Source organism: Galleria mellonella, unplaced genomic scaffold (assembly GCF_026898425.1).
Source record: "Galleria mellonella isolate WM207_F2 unplaced genomic scaffold, CSIRO_AGI_GalMel_v1 utg33, whole genome shotgun sequence".
Classification (NCBI taxonomy): domain Eukaryota; kingdom Metazoa; phylum Arthropoda; class Insecta; order Lepidoptera; family Pyralidae; genus Galleria; species Galleria mellonella.
Genome location: NW_026442079.1, coordinates 8,215,383 through 8,235,343, shown reverse-complemented (window position 1 = coordinate 8,235,343; position 19,961 = coordinate 8,215,383). Strand labels below are relative to the sequence as shown.

The 19,961-nt window shown below is 32.7% G+C and overlaps 1 protein-coding gene across 4 annotated transcripts; it reads left to right on the top strand.

Moving 5' to 3' along the window:
* The first annotated feature begins 41 nt into the window (after positions 1 to 41).
* On the top strand, positions 42 to 19,959 carry LOC113518214 (uncharacterized). Of its 4 annotated transcripts, none has more exons than XM_031911654.2 (17): positions 42 to 805; positions 2,385 to 2,465; positions 3,631 to 3,748; positions 4,492 to 4,568; positions 5,787 to 5,956; positions 6,575 to 6,647; positions 7,363 to 7,498; positions 10,037 to 10,137; positions 10,677 to 10,787; positions 12,562 to 12,684; positions 13,428 to 13,501; positions 14,418 to 14,606; positions 15,529 to 15,595; positions 16,302 to 16,345; positions 17,341 to 17,525; positions 18,687 to 18,906; positions 19,396 to 19,959. In XM_031911654.2, the coding sequence occupies exons 1-17, from the start codon at positions 778 to 780 to the stop codon at positions 19,519 to 19,521; spliced, it is 1,923 nt and encodes a 640-aa protein (XP_031767514.2). In that variant the 5' UTR covers positions 42 to 777; the 3' UTR covers positions 19,522 to 19,959. The 4 variants fall into 4 exon arrangements, with proteins under 4 accessions (XP_031767514.2, XP_031767512.2, XP_031767513.2 ...); XM_031911652.2 differs by having other exon boundaries at positions 10,674 to 10,787; XM_031911653.2 differs by having other exon boundaries at positions 43 to 805; positions 10,674 to 10,787; positions 18,690 to 18,906.
* Positions 19,960 to 19,961: the final 2 nt, after the last annotated feature.

Here is a 19,961-nt window from a genome sequence, read left to right as displayed (position 1 = left end):
TAATCAACGAAACGTCCTTTTATGCCTTTTTCATAGAAAGTATATATTAGACGAATAATGGCTAAGATGATGATAATATTTAGTTAAGACTACTCGTTAGAATTATTGATATTGATGACTTAAAAGAAAAAAAGAACTGTGCTTGGAATTTCACAGATTTATTTATTTTTATGAAAAAAAGTCTAGGTATATTTTTCGTAAAAAAAAAAGAAAGACATGGTTAGCAAAATAAACTGACTGTAAACTGCCAATTATCGTCAATCGTAGAGGAACATAGTATAACGTACTTACTAAAAGAAATTTAGACGAACTAAAATTGTACAAAAAGTGAGTTGTTAAATTATTCCTAATTTTATGTTTGGGCCGACACGAGTACGAGTAACTACGTAAATAATATTTTACATTATCTATCTTCGCAATTTATTGCTATTTGTTGTAACAGCCAACTTTGAGATGATTTGCTATTTGATACAAATATTGAAGTAGGAATTGGAACATAAATATTGGCCAAACTGTTTTTGGATGCATTTAATTACGTGTCTATGTTAAGTAGAAATTTAACCTTATTTGTTTACGAATGAAAAAATATTTTTCATAGCTTATAGATTATGTAGGTGAAAACCGATGCTATCTTGTTCCGATAGGTATAATTTTGACAATTTTGACGTAATGATTTTCTAGTGACTTTACTATTTATATTTATTAATCAGTGTTAGATTTAATTTAAAATTAACACGATCTCTCTGAATTCGTGTGATATGCAAATTCCAAGTTAAAATGGGCGACGGCTTAAAGTTAACAAAAGGTACTACTAACTGTCACATTAATGATTGAATTAAATTATGCGTAAATAGTTCTTGTAAATGTACTCAGTCTATTGCATGAACTTATCTAAATAGGAGATAAAATTAAAGATAAGTATTATCATATGATATTAGGTAAGTTGCTACTGTACTTATTTCCTGAGAAATCTACAAACGTCAAAATGGCGGAATCAGGTGCATTGATAACCTGTTGAAAACTAATACCCAAAAAATATCTAAATTGAAGTATTAATATAGCAACTGATCTTTATTCTTTATTGTACACAAACATATTGTTAAGAACAATTAATTTTAAACATAATGTACAAAGACGAGCTTATCACTAATAAGAGATCTATATATTGTAAATATCTAAACCTGAAGCTATTCAATTTAGATAAGTTCTTTTCTTAATTTTTTTTAACATAGAATTGAATCCAAAGCCTGAAGTAAAGTATCGTGTATATAATATACATAAAGTATTTTCTTTTAATATATTTTTTAAATTGTTGATAAGCGGGTTTGCTCAACAGTTAATATGTGAGATTTACAATATTTCATACAATCGAGTGTCATGAATATTGTATTTTTTTAAACTTTATTGATTAGTAAAACAATACTAAAGGTGGGTTTAATACTAGTGGCATATACTACCAGCCAAACTTTGGGAAGTACTCTTACAAGGGCACAAATATTAACTCATACAAGGATAGTATTGTATAAGTATATTAACAATTTATTGATAAATTGTTAATATACTAATATGTAAGTTTTATACGCCTATTTATTTGAAATAGCAAATTTTCATTCTTATTTTATCTCTCTCTTATTTTATCCCTGCCCTTGCCTTCTGTCAATGTGTTATTATTTTCAGTAGGAGTAATTTTTACCAAAGAGTCGTATATCATTTTTTATTATATAATTAACCATAAATCCCTTATTCCTTTTATTTACCAATTTCCTTTTCATATTTCCAACGTTCCCTTCCTTTTTTCTTCAATCCTTTCCTCCATACCGTAGGTGGCGGAATTTGTTGGTACAAATGTACTCCCAAAGAGGGTTGACATCAGGCAGACGGCCGGTCGTAAAACTATAAGCCAATTCTTTTTGTAATATGGATAAAAATATTACGCCGACCACAAAGAATAATTGAGATAAGGATAGGAAAATGATGATAATTAACCATATAAGGTTACATTTTTTTTTATACAACTTAGAATGGCAAACAAGCTGACGGCCCACCTGATGGAAAGTGGTAACCGTTGCCTATAGATATGAGCAGTACCATGGACAAAATAGAGTATACTGTTTCGCCCATGATACCCCCCTTGCGGTGCCATTCCTGAGGACTCAGGTGTTATTCCTCTGTACCCAGTAAATTCACGCCATATCCTACCCTTCAAATCGAAACACAACCATGCAAACACAACTGCTTCACGGTTGAAACACGAATGGGACAGAGGTACCCAAGCAATCGACTTTTGTACAGTCTCCCTCTGGTTCTATTCACATATATATATTCTAAGTACAGTATTATAATGGTTTTAATATCATAGACTAGCATGATTTATGCTATTACAGATAAGCGTCACAGGAGCTCTAGCAGTCTCGCTGGAGTTATATTGGAAGGAACGCAGTCTGAAAGAAAACTGGATATAAGGGGTGATATTATTTTCTACTAATTTTATCCGCGACTTTGTCTTCTTGACCGGAATATGTTAACTGACCGGGACAAAAAGTATCCTTCTCCATCCTATAAGTGCATGTATACCAAATTTCATAGTGATTAGTTAAGCCGTGAAGACGTTATAAGCTAACAAGCAAACACTCACATTTATAATATTAGTAAGGATTTTCTTTAGATACATCATATTTAGTTATATACCATAACTAGCAAGAACTCACCATACGTGCGACCACGTACAATGTTTTCATTGTCCTATGTACTACCCCCCCTTATTCATAAAAATGTCCAACCTCTCATAAACCTATTTTAGTTACTCGTTTGTCTTTTTCTTTTATGCTAAATTATCAGTTTGAATGAAAGTGACAAAACAGTGTAATAGTTAAAATAGGTTTATAGGACATTTTAGTATTTATGAATAAAGAGATAAATTTATGGTATAAAGTACTGTTTTTATATTAAAAAAAGATCAGTCACTAGTTAAGTGCTTAATATAATTAAGTATAGTCAGTAATAACTACTTGGAGAAATATGTAAAGATAATTTTGACAATCTATCTTATAAAAGTATACAAGAAGAAAGTGATTCCAACATATTTCGTATGGTCTGTCTCATATAAATTCAAATGCTTTTAAATATAACAATATGAAACTAAAAATTAAAGAAAATACGCATTACTTACCAAGAGTTTTAAAATTCAAAGACATGAAAAAGGAAGGAAAATACCAGTAGCTTTCCTTTAATGATATTATTTTCTAGATTACAAGTACAAAAGTCTGCATGGATATTTCTCTTCCACTCGTGTTTCCGCCATAAATCAGCTGTGCTTACAAGCCTGTTTTAGTGGTGTGATTGTATTACAAAGAATGGAAGCATATCATAGTCTTCAATAAAAGCAGCGCTTGTACAATATCATTAGGTATCACAGTAATGTTCTGTATAGTCTATGGTGTTATTTTTCTGTAGGCCATTTACCATCAAGTCAATTGTTAGCTTGTTAGACGTTTTAATGTGTATGAAAAATGAAAAAAATTCGAGTCGAACGGTCTTTATACCATTTGTATCAAATGGCTGTTTCAAAATAAGTAATAAATGAATTCTGATTCAGAACTCTCAATCGATGATGTTGATGAATTTTTATAGTCTCAATACCTGAAGTAGACGACCAGTTTGCTGTAGCAGAAGCGCGATGCGACGATTTACAGGAAAAAATCGATATGGTCAAATCGTTAAAAAGAAAAAGAAAACTTAAAAAGCGGAGGTACCTTTTTTTTTACTACAGGGCTTATGCATTTACATAATACAATTACATAATCCTCAACATACTATTTTAACCATGAAATTAGTAAGTACAATATCCATGTAAAACACAAATTTTATACATTTAACTTTCGGGTTTTGTCTTCATCATCATATCAGCCTTTAACTTTCCACTGCTAAACATAATGCTCCTCCTTGGAGGGTTTTTCCAGTAGTTGTCATGCTTGGCAGGCGGATTGGCAACCACAGTCAGGCTTTAGAGATGTTTTAAGAGAGACGCTGCAGTCCATCCCTCGCCCTCCCTTAGTCGACTCTTATGACACCCAAGGGATAGGAATGGGTTGTCTGTTCTATGCCAGTACCATACGGCCAAATCATATAATCATCATATTAGCCATTAATTAGACCTCCATCTTGGGGGGTTTTGCTAGTAGTTGCCACGCCTGGCAGGTGGGTTGGCAACCGCAGTTAGCCTTTGATAACGTTTTAAGAGGAATGTTGCTGTTTATTCCTCGACTATTGGATTCCCTTAATCGCCTCTTATGACACCCACGAGAAAGGAAGTGATGGCCCATTCTATGCTGGGATCATACGACACGGTTAATCAAGAAATTACCATTTCGCTGGTAAAATGCTTCACCTGTGCTGGCCTCATTAGTATAAGAATAGTTTATTTTTTTATTTTTAGAATTACTGGTTTGAAATACCTTATTATTTTTTTAATCCATAAAATATACGTTCTAGCATGACGCGATTAATTGATCCACCAGCAATTGCAGAAACAGTTCCTTTCGTAACAATTCGGACACAACCTAAAAAAAGTAAGTGTATTTATATAATTTAATAAATATTTAATGGACCAAAAAGTCTGAAATAAAAATTATTATTATATTATATGACGTAAAATGATTCGAGTGTGATTTTTATAAAGGAAATCCCAGGTATCGAATCTCTGTGAATCGAATCGAAATCGAAGTGGACTGTGCACCCATATTTATAAACTCGTGTATTCTTATTCCCTTTTTGCTATTAGGTGTTGATTTTTAATATTTAAGTTGACTTCTTAAGCTATTAAATTAAAATAACGAATTTGATACATGATTCATATTTTTTTATGAGTGATAAGGGAATAATAACGGTATACATTGACAGAGTACCAGTAAAGGGTGGTAAGTGAGGATTTTTACCAGAAACTTTCTACAAAAGTTATCTGCTTGGGCACCTCTGTCCCATTTGTGTTTTTATCGTAAAGCACAAATGGGACAGCGATATGTGTTTGCATGACTGTGTTTCGGTTTGAAGGGTGAGATATGACAATGAAATTACAGGGTATAGAATATAGTAATACCTTAGTATTCGAGAATGTCAACGCAAGTGTATTGTAGGCAACACAGTATACTTTGTTATGTCCATGCTACTATTCAAGTTTATAGGCGACGGTTACCACTTTCCATCAAATGGACCATCAACTTGCTTGCCATTCTAAGTTGCATAAAAAAGGATAAAAAGGCATGTCAGTTAACCTATAATGATGAATTTACTTGGAAAAAAGCACGATAATTTTCAGAGAGGACCGCAAGAAGGTAAATCTGGTAGAGTATTTTGTTAGCAATGGGATTGCTAGTCCTCATTATTAACAATCTCTTCCAACCACATGAATAGTATTGTCAGATGCTAAGCTTAATAGATATTTCGCTTTGGAGACGAAAAATATAAGATTATTTCCCAGGGGAATCTAGCCACTTAAAAAGACGCATATCTCCCCTAAGACATGTGTTTACGATGCTTTTCTCGCATCTGGAATAGGCACCAAACAATTCTAGGGTAGGTACGGCTCATCCGACTCTCCTCTATAGATATCTAAGTCTATGGCAGTGATCTAATTTTAACGCCTGAGTTCTATGGGATACAGCTTATCATAATTAGATGCAGCGAGCAAAAAAAGACATAGTAAAGTGATCAAAGCACATATTATAGCTAGTATTACAAGTAAATGAGTTAGGGAGTAAACAAATATTAGTTTAGGACAATGGCGACAGCCTTGATGGTTACAGAGGTGTCACAGCAAGCTACCAGGCTGCGACAACTGGATATCCCACAGAACCCCACGCGAGGTTATTTGGACCCCGCCACTGTGGAGCAGCACCATATGATTGGTCAAATGCACGGCTACGACCGGACATATAGACCGCAGCAGGAACAGACTATTGTAATTATAATTATTGTAACTTTTTTATATTATCTGTCGTTGACTGTCCACTGCTGAACATAAGCCTCTCCCATAAATAAGGTGTTTACAGTAGTAGCCAAGTTGGTAATTGCAATTGCGTTTTGGTGATGTTTTAAGAGAGACGCTGCACCCCATTCCTCGACCATTTAGTTCCCTCAGTGATCTCTTTCGACACATTTATTGTAAATATATTATCACACTTATTGTAAATATATCATCTGTCATTAGTAAGAGAATCTAGTTGCTTTATGCGCAAGTAGACTACATTATTAATGCTACGTGACATTTTTTTATTGAAGAAATATATAAATAATACTATTGCGTAAGTATTTCCAATAAGATATGAGGAGAAGTGTCGCAATCTTGTAAATGTGCCTTGCTCATACGATTTATTTAAAAATTCAGATCCGAGAAACCCGCATTGCAACTCAGCAAAACATCACACACCTCGCGTCAGGGAATTATCATACCGAATTGTGTATTTAATTTTCATCCACGACATGTGTATTTTTACGTATGACTCTGAAAATGTATGCAAATTGGTAAGGTATCTCTACTGTATGATTCATGAATCTAAATTGTTACCTAATCTTACAGATAAAACAGTCCGTTATAGATCAGAAAACAGCGACGAAGCCACATGTGCGTCGTGCCCGCGCCGATGGCGATTGTACGTAACTTTTATTTTTACCAAACTCACTTTATTTTTAATAAATGAAAATAAAATGGGACATCTGTCTATAATAATGGTATATACTGTGGCAGGGCACTAATGAAGGATGTAGTCTTGATTAATTCACTAATATGAATAATTTTGAGAGTTTCTAGAAGAGAATATATTTTCCATTGATAGCAGCCTATAGGGACTAATCTCATTACTTATAAGTACTTTTCCTCTAATCGTGCTAGAGAATCCAAAATCTGCTTTGCAAGTACAAAAAGAAACAGAATGTCCTTCGTATACTTAAGCCATGAAGTGTAATGTTATAATTACAAGGTACGAACGCGTAAAACAGAGTGTCCTTGGAAATGGCAACCATGTGGGTATCTCGTCAGTGCTTTAATGTAATCTGTGGTGCCTGTTTACAGTTATTAAAAAATACATAATACGGGTTTTAAGGTTAGTTATAAACCAATGTGGAAAATTCATTTTTATCTTAAATATATTTACTTACTTAGGAGCAGTCCTGCCGTTCCTTATGGGGAAGGCCTATGTCAAGCAGTGGACAGATAATGACCAAAATGATGATGATAATGATATCTACTTACAGATTGGTCCAAGTTAATTGTATCAAAATCTGTTTAGTAGTTTAGTTTTTAAATAAAATAAAAAGGCATTTTATTGAAGTCGGTTTTTTGTGGACCACAATCTTAATGCAATTTAGATACGAACGTGTTGAAAGACACTTGCGGTCAGAGAGTGCAGTACCGGTACAATGCGCCCCTAGAAGTGGCCTGTGGGGACGACGAGCTCGCCGATTACTCCGATAACGACATCATTGAAGAACATAACGATGCACTGTGAGTAGTCAGTAGTGACACATAGTTAAACCATTTCTGTTTATTTCTGTTGATTTATCTATGGTAATCGACAAAGAATCTATACCTCATTACTCCGTGATTTATAAACTAATTTGGAAAATTCTTTTTTTTGTCTGAAAGGATATATACTTTTAGGTTGGTTTCATAGTTTTCAGGTCAGTATTTTAGTTTTTATATCAATACTAGCTGACCCCGTAAACGTTGTTTTACCACTTATTGCGAAATATAAAAATCGCTATTAAAAAACAGAGGCTGATCGTAAAAGGGTAAAAATTTGAAGCTGTATGTATTTTTCAATGCTTAGTTATAATAGAATAAAAGTGGAAAAATTTGTCAAAAAAATAAAAAAAAATGTTTTGGGAAGGGTCATCCTTATCATTGAGGGGTATCAAAAATAGATGTTGGCCGATTCTCAGACCTACCCAATATGCACACAAAATTTCATAAAAATCGGTAAAGCCGTTTCGGAGGAGTTTGGTAACAAACACCGTGACACGAGAATTTTATATATAAGATTACTAATTTGCCACAATTAAAGTGTTTTTTTTTAAACAAAATATTAAATTATTTTTATAATAGAGGGGCAAACAAGCCTGACCACCTATCGGATGGAAAATAATAACCGTGGCCTATGGACATGAATATTTTGTGACAATCGAGAAGTTTCCAAAATATTTCATTTTGATAATTATGAAAATTTAATCAGAATTAAACAAAAATCTGAAAAGATTATTAAAATATCTCTATACATGTAAAAGTTATAGGTTTCAGTTGCGCTTGCAAAAATATATTGGTTCTATACGGCGGTCAACGTATAACGTCACTTCATCTATTCCACGCGTCTTGTATTTGTGTGCAGTGACTTTTGCCGCTCATGTATTATTATCATATTTTGTGTTAATATAATGAGAAACAAGTGAAGGAGTTTTGGAAATTCCATACCTAAAGGGGTAAAATAAGGTATGTACGAATATCTGGAAACCAGTCATTTTCAATGTCATAAGTATGAGATTTCAAATGAAAGTTTCTAGTTAGAAATAAAAAAAAATACATTTTTTAGTGTTTTTTTTTTTTATCTGTCCACTAATAGAGTGAAGTAGGAGTTGAAAATCTATATAAGAAAGCTTATAGTTCATTATTATTAAAATACAATAAAAATGTTTAATTTTTAATGTTTAATAATAAAGTTTCTTTGCATAAATAAGTATACATATTTCGTCGTTTTTGGAAATCCAGCCTCGAATAGGAGGAATGGAGTGGAAACATTAGTGTAAAAGAGAGATTGAAAGAGCCCATCATTTTTGTAGAATGAAATTTAATAATAAAGTTTGTTCAAAAAGAAATACATAAAACCAGTACGTAGCATATATATAATATTTTATTTAAATTAATAGGTAATCACTTTATTTATTGCTTTTAAGTAATATTTTTTTGTTCTTGTTTGTTTTTTTTTAAGTTAGTTATTTTTTTAAGTTTGTTTAATTTTCTCTTTTTAGTGTAAGTAATGTGTAGGCAATGACTATAAAACCACTTACATATTATACAATCAAAATGCCACTTGTTCTTCACGACTTGGAGCCAAATAAATTATTTAAGAAACTTTTTTTTTTTATTTTTGTTTTAGAGAGTTAGCGTTATTTAGCATTAATTGACATATTAGTTTTAAAAAAAATCATAATTATACATTACTTAGTACAAATAATGAAATGCTAAATACAAAATTTCTCAACATCATCCCCTACATTTTTGTATAAAAAAATGAATTTCTTGTATCTCTGTACTTTACTATACTAGTAAAAATTGCAAAAAAAACCCAAACTATACTTTTCTGTTTCATGGTTCTTACTTTGAAAAAATCACATACATTTTCACTACCATTTATTCTTTACTTACACTTATGCGCGGACGAAGTTGTGGGCAATAGCATGTAAATATATTTTGTAAATGTATGTAAATATAGTAATTATAATTTACAAATGGAATTTATTACGAGTCAGAAATTTGACGTACTTATTAATTTGAAATGGTAATCGGTAGATCACCATTTCTACGGTCAAAGAAAGAGATGAATTATCATTTTATAAAGCCTATCATTAATATCATTTTATAAGTTATAAAACAAACAGCTTCTTTCAAAATAATGGCATGAAACGCGAACTTCACAATTAACTAGTAAGTGCATTGCAGCGTGACTATATCGAGTAGGTGGAGTGACGTCAGCAGCGCACCAGCGGTTACTCGTTCCGCGCTAAAGTATGTAAATTTCAACAATCAACAAATTTAATCTAATTTAATTTTGATCTATATTTAAATTGTATTAAGCTACATATGGCATTTTCAAATGGAAACTTCTCCATTGGTTGAGTTGTTAAAACGCTGAGAAGTAACAAACAGCAAAATGAAACAAATTCACATTTATAATATTAATAAAAAATATGAACGAATACTACGTACGTCTATGTGTCCTTTACATTATTAAAGTAATAAGACTTAAGAACATGTTAACGCTTTTAACAGTTCGGCAATGAATAAGAGACTGATGGTACCTCAGCAACGTTATCAAGTGAAATCTTCATCCGTCTGTCATCGAAGACACGTACCTCGTGAACAAAAAGAAGGTTTTCATATATTAAACATTATGAATATTCAAATCTGTCCAACCGATCCCTAGTGATTGGCTTACCTTAAACAAATAAAATTTATAGCTACTTATTAAAACTATTACATTATTTATAATATTACTGTACTAAAAATTACATTATACATAATATAAATGTTGAAGTATAATTATAGGTTAGTGCAAAAGGTACAGAGGGTTATTTACACCTACTGTTACCACTTGGTTTTCTCTGTCTACCCTATAAAAGAACTAACGTGAAGATAAACAATAACAAATCTGTTTATTGTCATTTACAGTATAGCACAATTATTATAAGGTCACTGAAACATGCTATAATTACATTACAACATATATAATGTAATACATACAATTATACATACATATCATCGTCATATCAGCTATTAACTGCCCTGAGCTGAACATAAGCCATCCCAATAAGGGAGGTACATATACACATATCAATTACAACGAAATATTAATTTTATTTTCTATTGTACATGTTGTTGGGTCTTATTCTGATATGGAACTTTAAAGCAGGTACAAAGTGGTCAAATGAAAACGCCGAAGACTCTCGAGAAACATGGCGGGCCTCCTCTTCACCTGTTTACCGCCGTCGACAGAATAAGAACAGAACGCTACAAAACAATGGTATTCAACTATTACTACTTAAGGGGGAAAAGGATTGTTAGCAATGGAGTTTGACAACCCCATTGCTAGCAATATATCGTATTAGGTCGATCTTCACGTGGTTCCCCCTGGAAACCATCGTGAACAATTCTTGTTGAATTCGTCACGATGAGCTAACTGACCTACTTCATGCTCACCTATCATTCTCCACTGATGCCCCGCCGGTGTATACCGATAGCGCGGGTGGGGCTACCATTCCATTATCTTACATTTAAAAAAAGGACTACTACTTCACTAAAGGGTATAAAAGTCGTAAGCACGGATACCAATGTCCCACCCTTATTTCAGTTGTGAAATAGCTGTTCTTGCTTGGCCTTGGTTTATACGGTATAATAGTGAAATTACGAGATATAAAAGTTTTACATTTTAATTACGATATCTATATATTCATCCAATAATGAATATATTAAATATCGGTTATCCAATATAAAACATTGAAATTTTTACCAGAGAGAGACTTAGTATAAAAATCGTTTGCTTGGACACCTCTGTCCCATTCGTGTTTCAACCGTGAAGCAATTGTGTTTGCAAGGCTGTTTCGATTTGAAGAGTGGAATATGGCAGTGAATTTACAGGGTACAGTGGAATAACACCTGAGTCCTCAGGAATGGCATCGCATGGGGGGGTATCATGGGCGAAACAGTATACACTGTTATGTCCATGGTACTGCTCATGTCTATAGGCGACGGTTACCACTTTTCATCAGGTGGGCAGTCAGCTTGTTTGCCATTCTAAGTTGTATAAAAAAAATGAAGAATATAGATGTTCGACCATAATGGGCGACTCCGAATTGGCTGATGGCTTTTATTCTATCATGAAACCGCAAAGGAAGTCAATATACAGATATTAAAGCTATTTCGATATTACCAATGCCTACTGTCCATCAGATAGGCCACCAACTTGTTTACTATTGTATCATATAAAATATACAACACATAGCTTGTTCGTGTGATGGCGGAGTTTTCACATACTAGTTGTTTTTTAGTCTAGGGTAATAAATGATAAATAAAATACATTACAATACAAAATAAGAAGTGTCGAAATAGTGCTTAGTGTGAGTTGTACAAAGATCAACGTTGCAACAAACATGTACATGACTGCAAAGTCACGTTTATGTCGATAAGGTTATATGGAATTATGAATTCTCGAAATTATATAACAAAATTTCATTACGAAATATTAATTAATGACATAAAAGTAAATAGTTATGCAATTCACACTAGATACTAGGTATATTTTGTAATTCAAAATGTTTGAGAAAAATGTTTACAAATCGAATGTTATAAGCAGTTGAAAAATTCTACTGAATACTTCATATTTTATCGTCGTAAGCATTTTTAATTAGCTAAGTAATTTAGTTATTTAGTTATTTGACGATATAGTTTTATTTGTCAGTATCTTAATTTCAAGTAAGCCCCTATTTATACGCTCGTTTTGTAAAATTTCTTTTCGATTTATTTAACTAAATTAAAAATCTTTAACTAATAGTTAATTTTAAACTTTCGCGTTATTTGCACATATTTTTAATACACTATCGAGACATAAAACTTTAACTAAGTTTTAGACTTTAACTTAGTGAAGTTAATTATATCACATTTGATATGCTATTTTATATTTAAGATATTATCGTATTATTTATTGGCTATATTTCATGATATTGCCATCATATTTTGAATAGAATGAGTTTTAAATTACACCATATGTCCACAAGAAATAAATAATAGACATTTTACAGCGCCTGCGCCGGTACCAGAGGAAAGGCCGGTGGTAGAATTATTCAGTAAAGCCGGCTACCGAAGTAGCCCATCCCCAGATGCTCATTTACAATACGCACCTACTGACAAGAAAAACAAACGAAGTAGGTATTTTTCTTAGATGATATAGATAGAACATCTCCATACAAATGCTTCGAGAAAAGCGGGTCATCTTTTTCGTACAATTTTGCGTAATAAATAGTTAACGAGTGATTCTTTAATAAATTCTATATTTATTTTGTCTTTTAATTCTGCACCTTTTTAATGCGCAGAAACTTATTTTATTTATTAAATAATTAAATATATGTAGATACGTCAAGATTCATTGTGTGCGTAAGTATTGTAATAAAAAACTTTAATAACAAAAACATGTCAGCTAATTTGAAAATTAGCTGAGAAAAAGTTGACCCGTTTTTGAGGCTTGATCTATATAATCTATGTTATTTATAGTAGACTAGTTGATACAACAGACGGTGTATGTTTAAATTTTCTTTCTCTAACAAGCAATATTAATATTTAAAAAAATGCTAAATCGGTCTGCCGTTCTCAAGTGACACGCCGTTTACAATACCATATTTTTTTTAGTAAATTTTAGTCTTTCTTACAAGTTATATTGGAAAAATACTGATTGTATATTCATAAAAAATTATAAATTCTGTACAAATAATGATTGTAGGACAACCCTTCACTAGATGGAGTGACGACCTGAAATGCATTGCAAGGAGTCAATGGATGCAGGTGACTCAGGATCGTCCTTTATGGCGGTCTATGGGGGAAGCTTATGTCCAGCAGTGGACAGATTATGGCTGAAATGATGATGATGATTGAATTTACTGATTTGTTGCAGCTCGAGAACCTCAGCCGTATGAAGATCAAACCACTGGCCCTTTAGAAAATGTAATGTCAATAGCGACAAAGAAGGTATTTTTCTGAATTAAAAATAACTTGTTTGTATAGGTACCTAAACAATATTTTTTATTATATTTTAGATGTCATGTTGAATGGCAGTTCTTGTTTGTCTATACTTGCTGAGACACTAAGCAGTGTTAACAACATCTGGCAAATCATTGATCATAATTAGTAACCGCAATTGGCCCAGGGTACTACTCTAGCTTAGTTCGGAGCCGGTAACATAGGATTCAAATCGATAAACATATAATTGGGCGTATTGCGAGCGATCAAAAAAATAGCTAATAAATAATTTTAAGTTTTGGTGTAATTCCTTACTTTTATACTTTTTTAACAAATGCTTTTTTGAAATAAAAATATGTCACGTCTACTTGTCTATACATAGTACCGATTCAGTATAGAAAACAGCATATAATATTTAAGATCATTTTCCAGAGGTCTGGCACCTTAATAATTAAAGATTGTGTCTCATAAAAAAAGACTTCTTTAATAGTGACAAAATCAGTTATTAACGAAAACTAATTATTAACAGTTTTTAGGTTTTTAGATCAAAATAGATCTAAACTAAACTACTGAACCGATTTTAATAAAATTTGTTTGAAGCCAATCTGTAAGTATATCTATACTTTCAGAAAAAAAAATATTTTTAAAAAATTAGTTCTGATCTAACGGAGTTATGAGATAACAAATATAAAAAAATACGACCGAATTAAGAAGCTTCTTCATTTTGAAGCTGTTTGAAAAATGTACATATGGACTCTTGGAGTACATATGCGACACAACTAATCCGTCCCTCTAAATACGCCCATAATAGAAAAGGACAAAAGTAACCTATACTTTCTATTCCGATCAATCAATATAATTATATACCAGTCACGCGGACAAGGTCGTGGGTAAAAACTAGTATTTCAACCAGTAACTGATGCAGGCACAAGAGTACAGACACCCCAGACGGGTGAAGTACCGCAGCCGACGGTACGAGTTGCCCACCGTCGCGTCGCAAATGAAACAAGCCGGCATGAGGTACTCCTATGGAAACGCAAATCACACCAACATACCGTTCGTGGTCAGCAAGAGTACAGCACCCTCGCACAACATCGGCGTCAATATACAACAGGTATTTTATTTTAGTGTTTCCTGCATTTTAAACACTGAAATGCTGTTGTTGAATAATTAAGCTGAATTAAATAATTACATTATACTTAAATGCTTATTTTTATGACTGTATCGACCTATTCAGGAAGCACTTTCAGCAATATATGAATTTTTTTTAAATCCCTAGATGCTAATGTGAGAGAAAACGGGCTTTTTAGGAATAGCTTATTTTACTAATATAATGAAATTGTTACTAGACGGTATCCTGTAGAGGAGGAAGTCTTGTTAGTAATGGAAAAGTTAGTCCTCATTGTTATCAATATAGTCTATCAGATCGTCCTCCACGCAGTTCCCCGTGGAAATTATTGTGACTAAGTTATCGTTGAATTCGTCACGATGGGCTAACTGACCTGCCTTTTCATCCTCACCAATCTCTCACTGGTGTCCTGCCAGTGTATGCCGATAGCACGGATGGAGTTACCATCTCATTATCATTCACCATTAAATGATCCTGTACATGTAAGATATTAAAAAAGCAATATGAGGGATTATAATGAAACCAATAAGTGCCAAATAATAATTTTTAAATTTTTTTGTTTGCATGATACCGAAACAAAAATCTGTATGTTAGTTTCGGTATTACGCAAGAACTACTGCAATAAATTGGATGTGACTTTCACAGCTGTGCTCCTGAAGGTTTAACTTAAGAACTAGTACATGTCTCATCTTGATATGCTATCTAGAAGTGGTATGTTTCATTGATTTCCTTACTTCAGAAATGTACATGTGAGAAGTAGGGGGCAAAAAACTAGTAAATTACGAGTATAAATATTCTTTCCGACTAGGATTTGTATATTTTTTTAGAAAATGAAACGGGTTTTTAAGAAATTTAGAAGTATTAAGCCCCCAACCTAATATTTTTTCATGATTATTTCTTTTAACAGGTCTTAAATGGTATAAAGGTACAGCAACCATTGTCTGGTATACCCCTCACGATAGCTCACCACATGGGTAAATTTCGGCTTTTCTACTTAACGAATTTGTTGATTTTTTTATAATGTGCTATCTTTGCCCGCAGCTTTGTATTATGTTAATCTTGCATATTATCTATTCTTATCAAAATATTATTAAAATTGTTTAAACTTAATTACTGTGTGATCCCAGCATAGATAGGCCACCCATTCCTTTTCTGTGAATGTCGTAAGAAGCCCCGAAGCGAACTTACTAGTCAAGAGATAGATAGCAGCGTCCGTCTTAAAACATCACCAAAGTTTAACTGCAGTTGCCAATCTACCTGCCAAGCATGGTAACTACCGGCAAATCCCCTCTTTAAGGAGGAGTTCTATGTCCAGCAGTGGACAGTTTACGGCTGATATGGTGATGATGGTGAAAGTTAATTGATAAAAACATTCAAAAATCTTTACAAACATTCAATATAAGAAGGGCATTTTGAAATATTACATATAAAATAATTATTTTTCTATACATCTTGTGATGTGAAAGTGAGCAGGTTTATTTGTTGTATCTCTTAGTGCCTTAACGCCTTAATTAATTACTATTTAATTAGGTATACACGTAGGGACTATATAGGTTAGAAAAGGGCATAGGCTTCTATCTTCTTCTGCTTTGAAGTCAATTTGGATACCCCAGTCACACAAAGTCGCGGGTCAAAGTTATTAAAATATGTGTTTGGTTGATATTATATTTCTAATTTCAGGTTTGGGTCACATTCCTTTTTACGATTCAAAAAGTACAACAGTGGTATGCATATTTGTATTATTTTTCAAAATACTTCAAAAAGAAAGAGGTTCTCAATTCGGTTGTTTTTGTTGCCTCATAACTGCATCTATTGTAAACCGACATGGAAATTTCTTTTTTATCGAATTTTTTTTATACAACTTAGAATGGCAAACAAGCAGACGGCCCACCTGATGGAAAGTGGTAACTGTCGCCTATAGACATGAGCAGAACTATGGACATAAAAGAGTATACTGTTTCGCCCATGATACTCCCCATGCGTTGCCATTCCTGAGGACTCAGGTGTTATTCCTTATAGATACTTTTTTGTCTGAAAGGACTTACAAATTGGTCCCATAGAAATTTTATCGAAATCAGTTCAATAGTTTAATTTTTATACATAATATACTGGTTTTGCTTCAATTAGTCGGTTTTTTTTTGTGGAACACAACCTAAATTGTATTGAAACTTCTTTATGGCCATAATGTAAATGTAAATCTTATCACATATATATGTTGATATTATTTCTTTATATGGTTTTTGTTTTCTATTCAAATGATTGTCTCGTCTATACATATTATATATACATATATATTTTTGTTCTAAAGAATATTATTTTTCACTGTGACCCTCTACAAATTATGTATTACTAGCGAACCGCCCGGCTTCGCACGGGTACAATGCCAAATATACTACAGAGTGGTTTAACAATTAACCTTAATACTGACTTAGGTACGAACATACAATTTCGAACAAAATGTAGCGCTAAAAAGCACGATGCAATATAATGTATGTATTATACATATAAATCTTCTACTTGAATTACTCTATCTATTCCGCATATCTAACCGCATCAAAATTAATTGCGTAGTTTTAAAGATCTAAGCATACATAGGGACAGACAAGTGGAAGCAACTTCGTTTTATACTATGTCGTTATGATTTATAATTTTGTATATAAATTATAAATTAATATATTGGTAGTTTACTTATTCGTTCTACTTTTTATTTCACATTTAGCAACCATCACTGGACAACCATGAGATAAATGCAATCAAGGTTGGTCGGCGTATACTCCGGTTACCCTCATACAAATATATGTCATACAATCGACTGCTCACTCTGTACCGCGAGGGTGACGGTATGGTGTCGAGGTTTCTGCGCGCAATATCTCGACCGCACTACTTCTACACTTCTATGTACAAGTGAGTCTCGAGTAAAAATTTATCCACGAAATTGATCCAATGTATCGATGTAATTGAGAGGTGATTGTTGATTGATTGGTTGATTATTGTTTTTTTTTTAAAATAACAATAAACGTTATTCCACTGATTTAAATACATTTACTACTGGGTTTTAGCAAGTGTGCCTTTTTATTAAAACGTCAATTTTTCATATTTTACACCACAATTACGTATTTTTCCAACAAAATAATGCCTAAGCCAAAATAAAATTAAGGGTCTAATTTCAGCTAACGCATTATATCTTTGAGTGTTTTGTGTCAAAATTATAATGTAAAGAATATTCCTATGGCTGTCTAAGGAAGAAGCCAATAGTGCAGAATCCAGTAAGCAGGGGATTATAATATAAAACTTGAAAACACTTCTATGTTCGTTATCTCTTTTGTATATTACTATATTTGTATACTTCTACTACAAAACAAATTAGATATAATAGGAAATAAATAGGATAAAAGAAGGAGAAAAAATACGTGACATTTTTAACACGTTAATCGCCATGTCAGTTATATGTATCTGACGCTAAGAAGTTCTACATGAGCCATGTCAGATATATATGTCTGACGTACGCGATTCACGTCAATCACAGATATCCGACGCAAGTGATACATTTGCATTATGTTTCGAAATCAGGAACAAAACCTGAAAATTTCTTGGCTTACTACAAACAATAAAATGAAATAAAGTTATATAATGGTATATTGTTTCAGTCGAAAAAAGTAAAGTCATCTATGTGTGAAATAAAAAAAATAGTTTTTAAGTTGGCGATTAACGTGTTAATAAATTCTTCTCTCTCCTCTGCCTCTCTGTATTTCGAGATATAGAAAAGCTAGAGTCTAATCTTGAACTTTAAAATTGCTTTTATTATACACTTATTTCTTTAACTAATAATTGATATATTTTAATTTAGAGACATGAGTAGGTATAATTACCACATAATTCGTCTTTTACATCGTCTCGGTGTATTTAAGTTCAATAAATAAATAGTTATTCTTGTTACTTACTTTGTCATGGCCATATCTGTAAAGTTTCTTCTAATTTTGTTATAATGTTTTAAAGATTCTTAATCTAGGAATCTTTAAAACATTATAATAAATTAGATACTCAACATTCTATTTATGTTTTAAGCAGTCTAAACACTAATCGGGAGGACTTAGACGGAGCGACGTCGAAGGGTCGTGCCGGTAGTCAAGAGGCTAAACAGAGTCTCGCGGAGTACGCAACTTTGTATCGAGAATATGAACATATAGAGAAATGTATCAAAGAAGGGAACTGCGAACCGGAATTGGAGCGGCGTAAAGAGGAACTATCAAGAGAAATGGCTGCCCGCGAGGATTATATAAGAAGAGTGAGTAATTTATGTATGTTTGCGATTTATATTTGTTTCTTTTTGTTTTCTGTAAGATATTGTCATAAATTATGTATATTTTTATCTGTTGAAATTGTAAATGTTTATTTTAACTTTTAATTGAAGGTTCATATAGTAACATAAGATTCACATATAATGTAATAATCATATATGTGAAAAAATACCGTGTACATTTTATAACACGCTCTGACGCTCGTGACCGTTGCTATATCTAAGAACTAAGATGTTAAGCCTATAAACTAACATGCTGAACTACGCCGCTTTGAATAATTTAAAGAATTCTTAGTTCTCGTTGTATAGTTAATTTATAAAATAAACATTTACCTACGCTGACCCGGGTGTAGCCGTTATAAGTTTTGCCTCCAGGTATTTATTATCCGATTTCTTATAGCACACTGCATCTTATTTCTTTTACTAGTAAATTGATGTCTGTGAATATATGTATTTATTCTGAATTGTTATTCAAAGGTTGTGCAAGAATATAGATCATCTGCAGAAATTGATCAGTCGGTACTGAGAGCATCCGCTTCCACTGCCGAAGATGGCTACCGACACTCTACTTTCAAACTGAATCTTGGTGAAAGACAACAGTAACGGCAGCAAGACCTGTCGCATCGCAAAATTCAATATGGCCATTTTAAATCGAATGTTGGACGAGTGCTACGCAATAATATGCTCGTTATAAATAATTTAACAAATCGAGGTTTGATGCCCAAAATTATTGTCCACACGGTTGCCCCTGCATTACCTTCGAACGCCTCTCAAAATGTAAGCGTCGCCTTCCTTACTCTGTTAGCCTTAGCTTGGTAAGGAAATGTAGTCGTGTCTAATTTTGAACTTCTTTACAGTAGATTATTATTACTACCATGATTCATATCGTGTCCGATTCCTTGCTACAGAATATGAGACGATACGACGAATTATATACTAATGTATGTTCATCATTGCCCCGTCTGTATTTGGCCAACTTCGTAAAGTTATTCATGTTTGTCCAATACGAATGTTAATAGTAATATAAAAAGTTTAAACACATT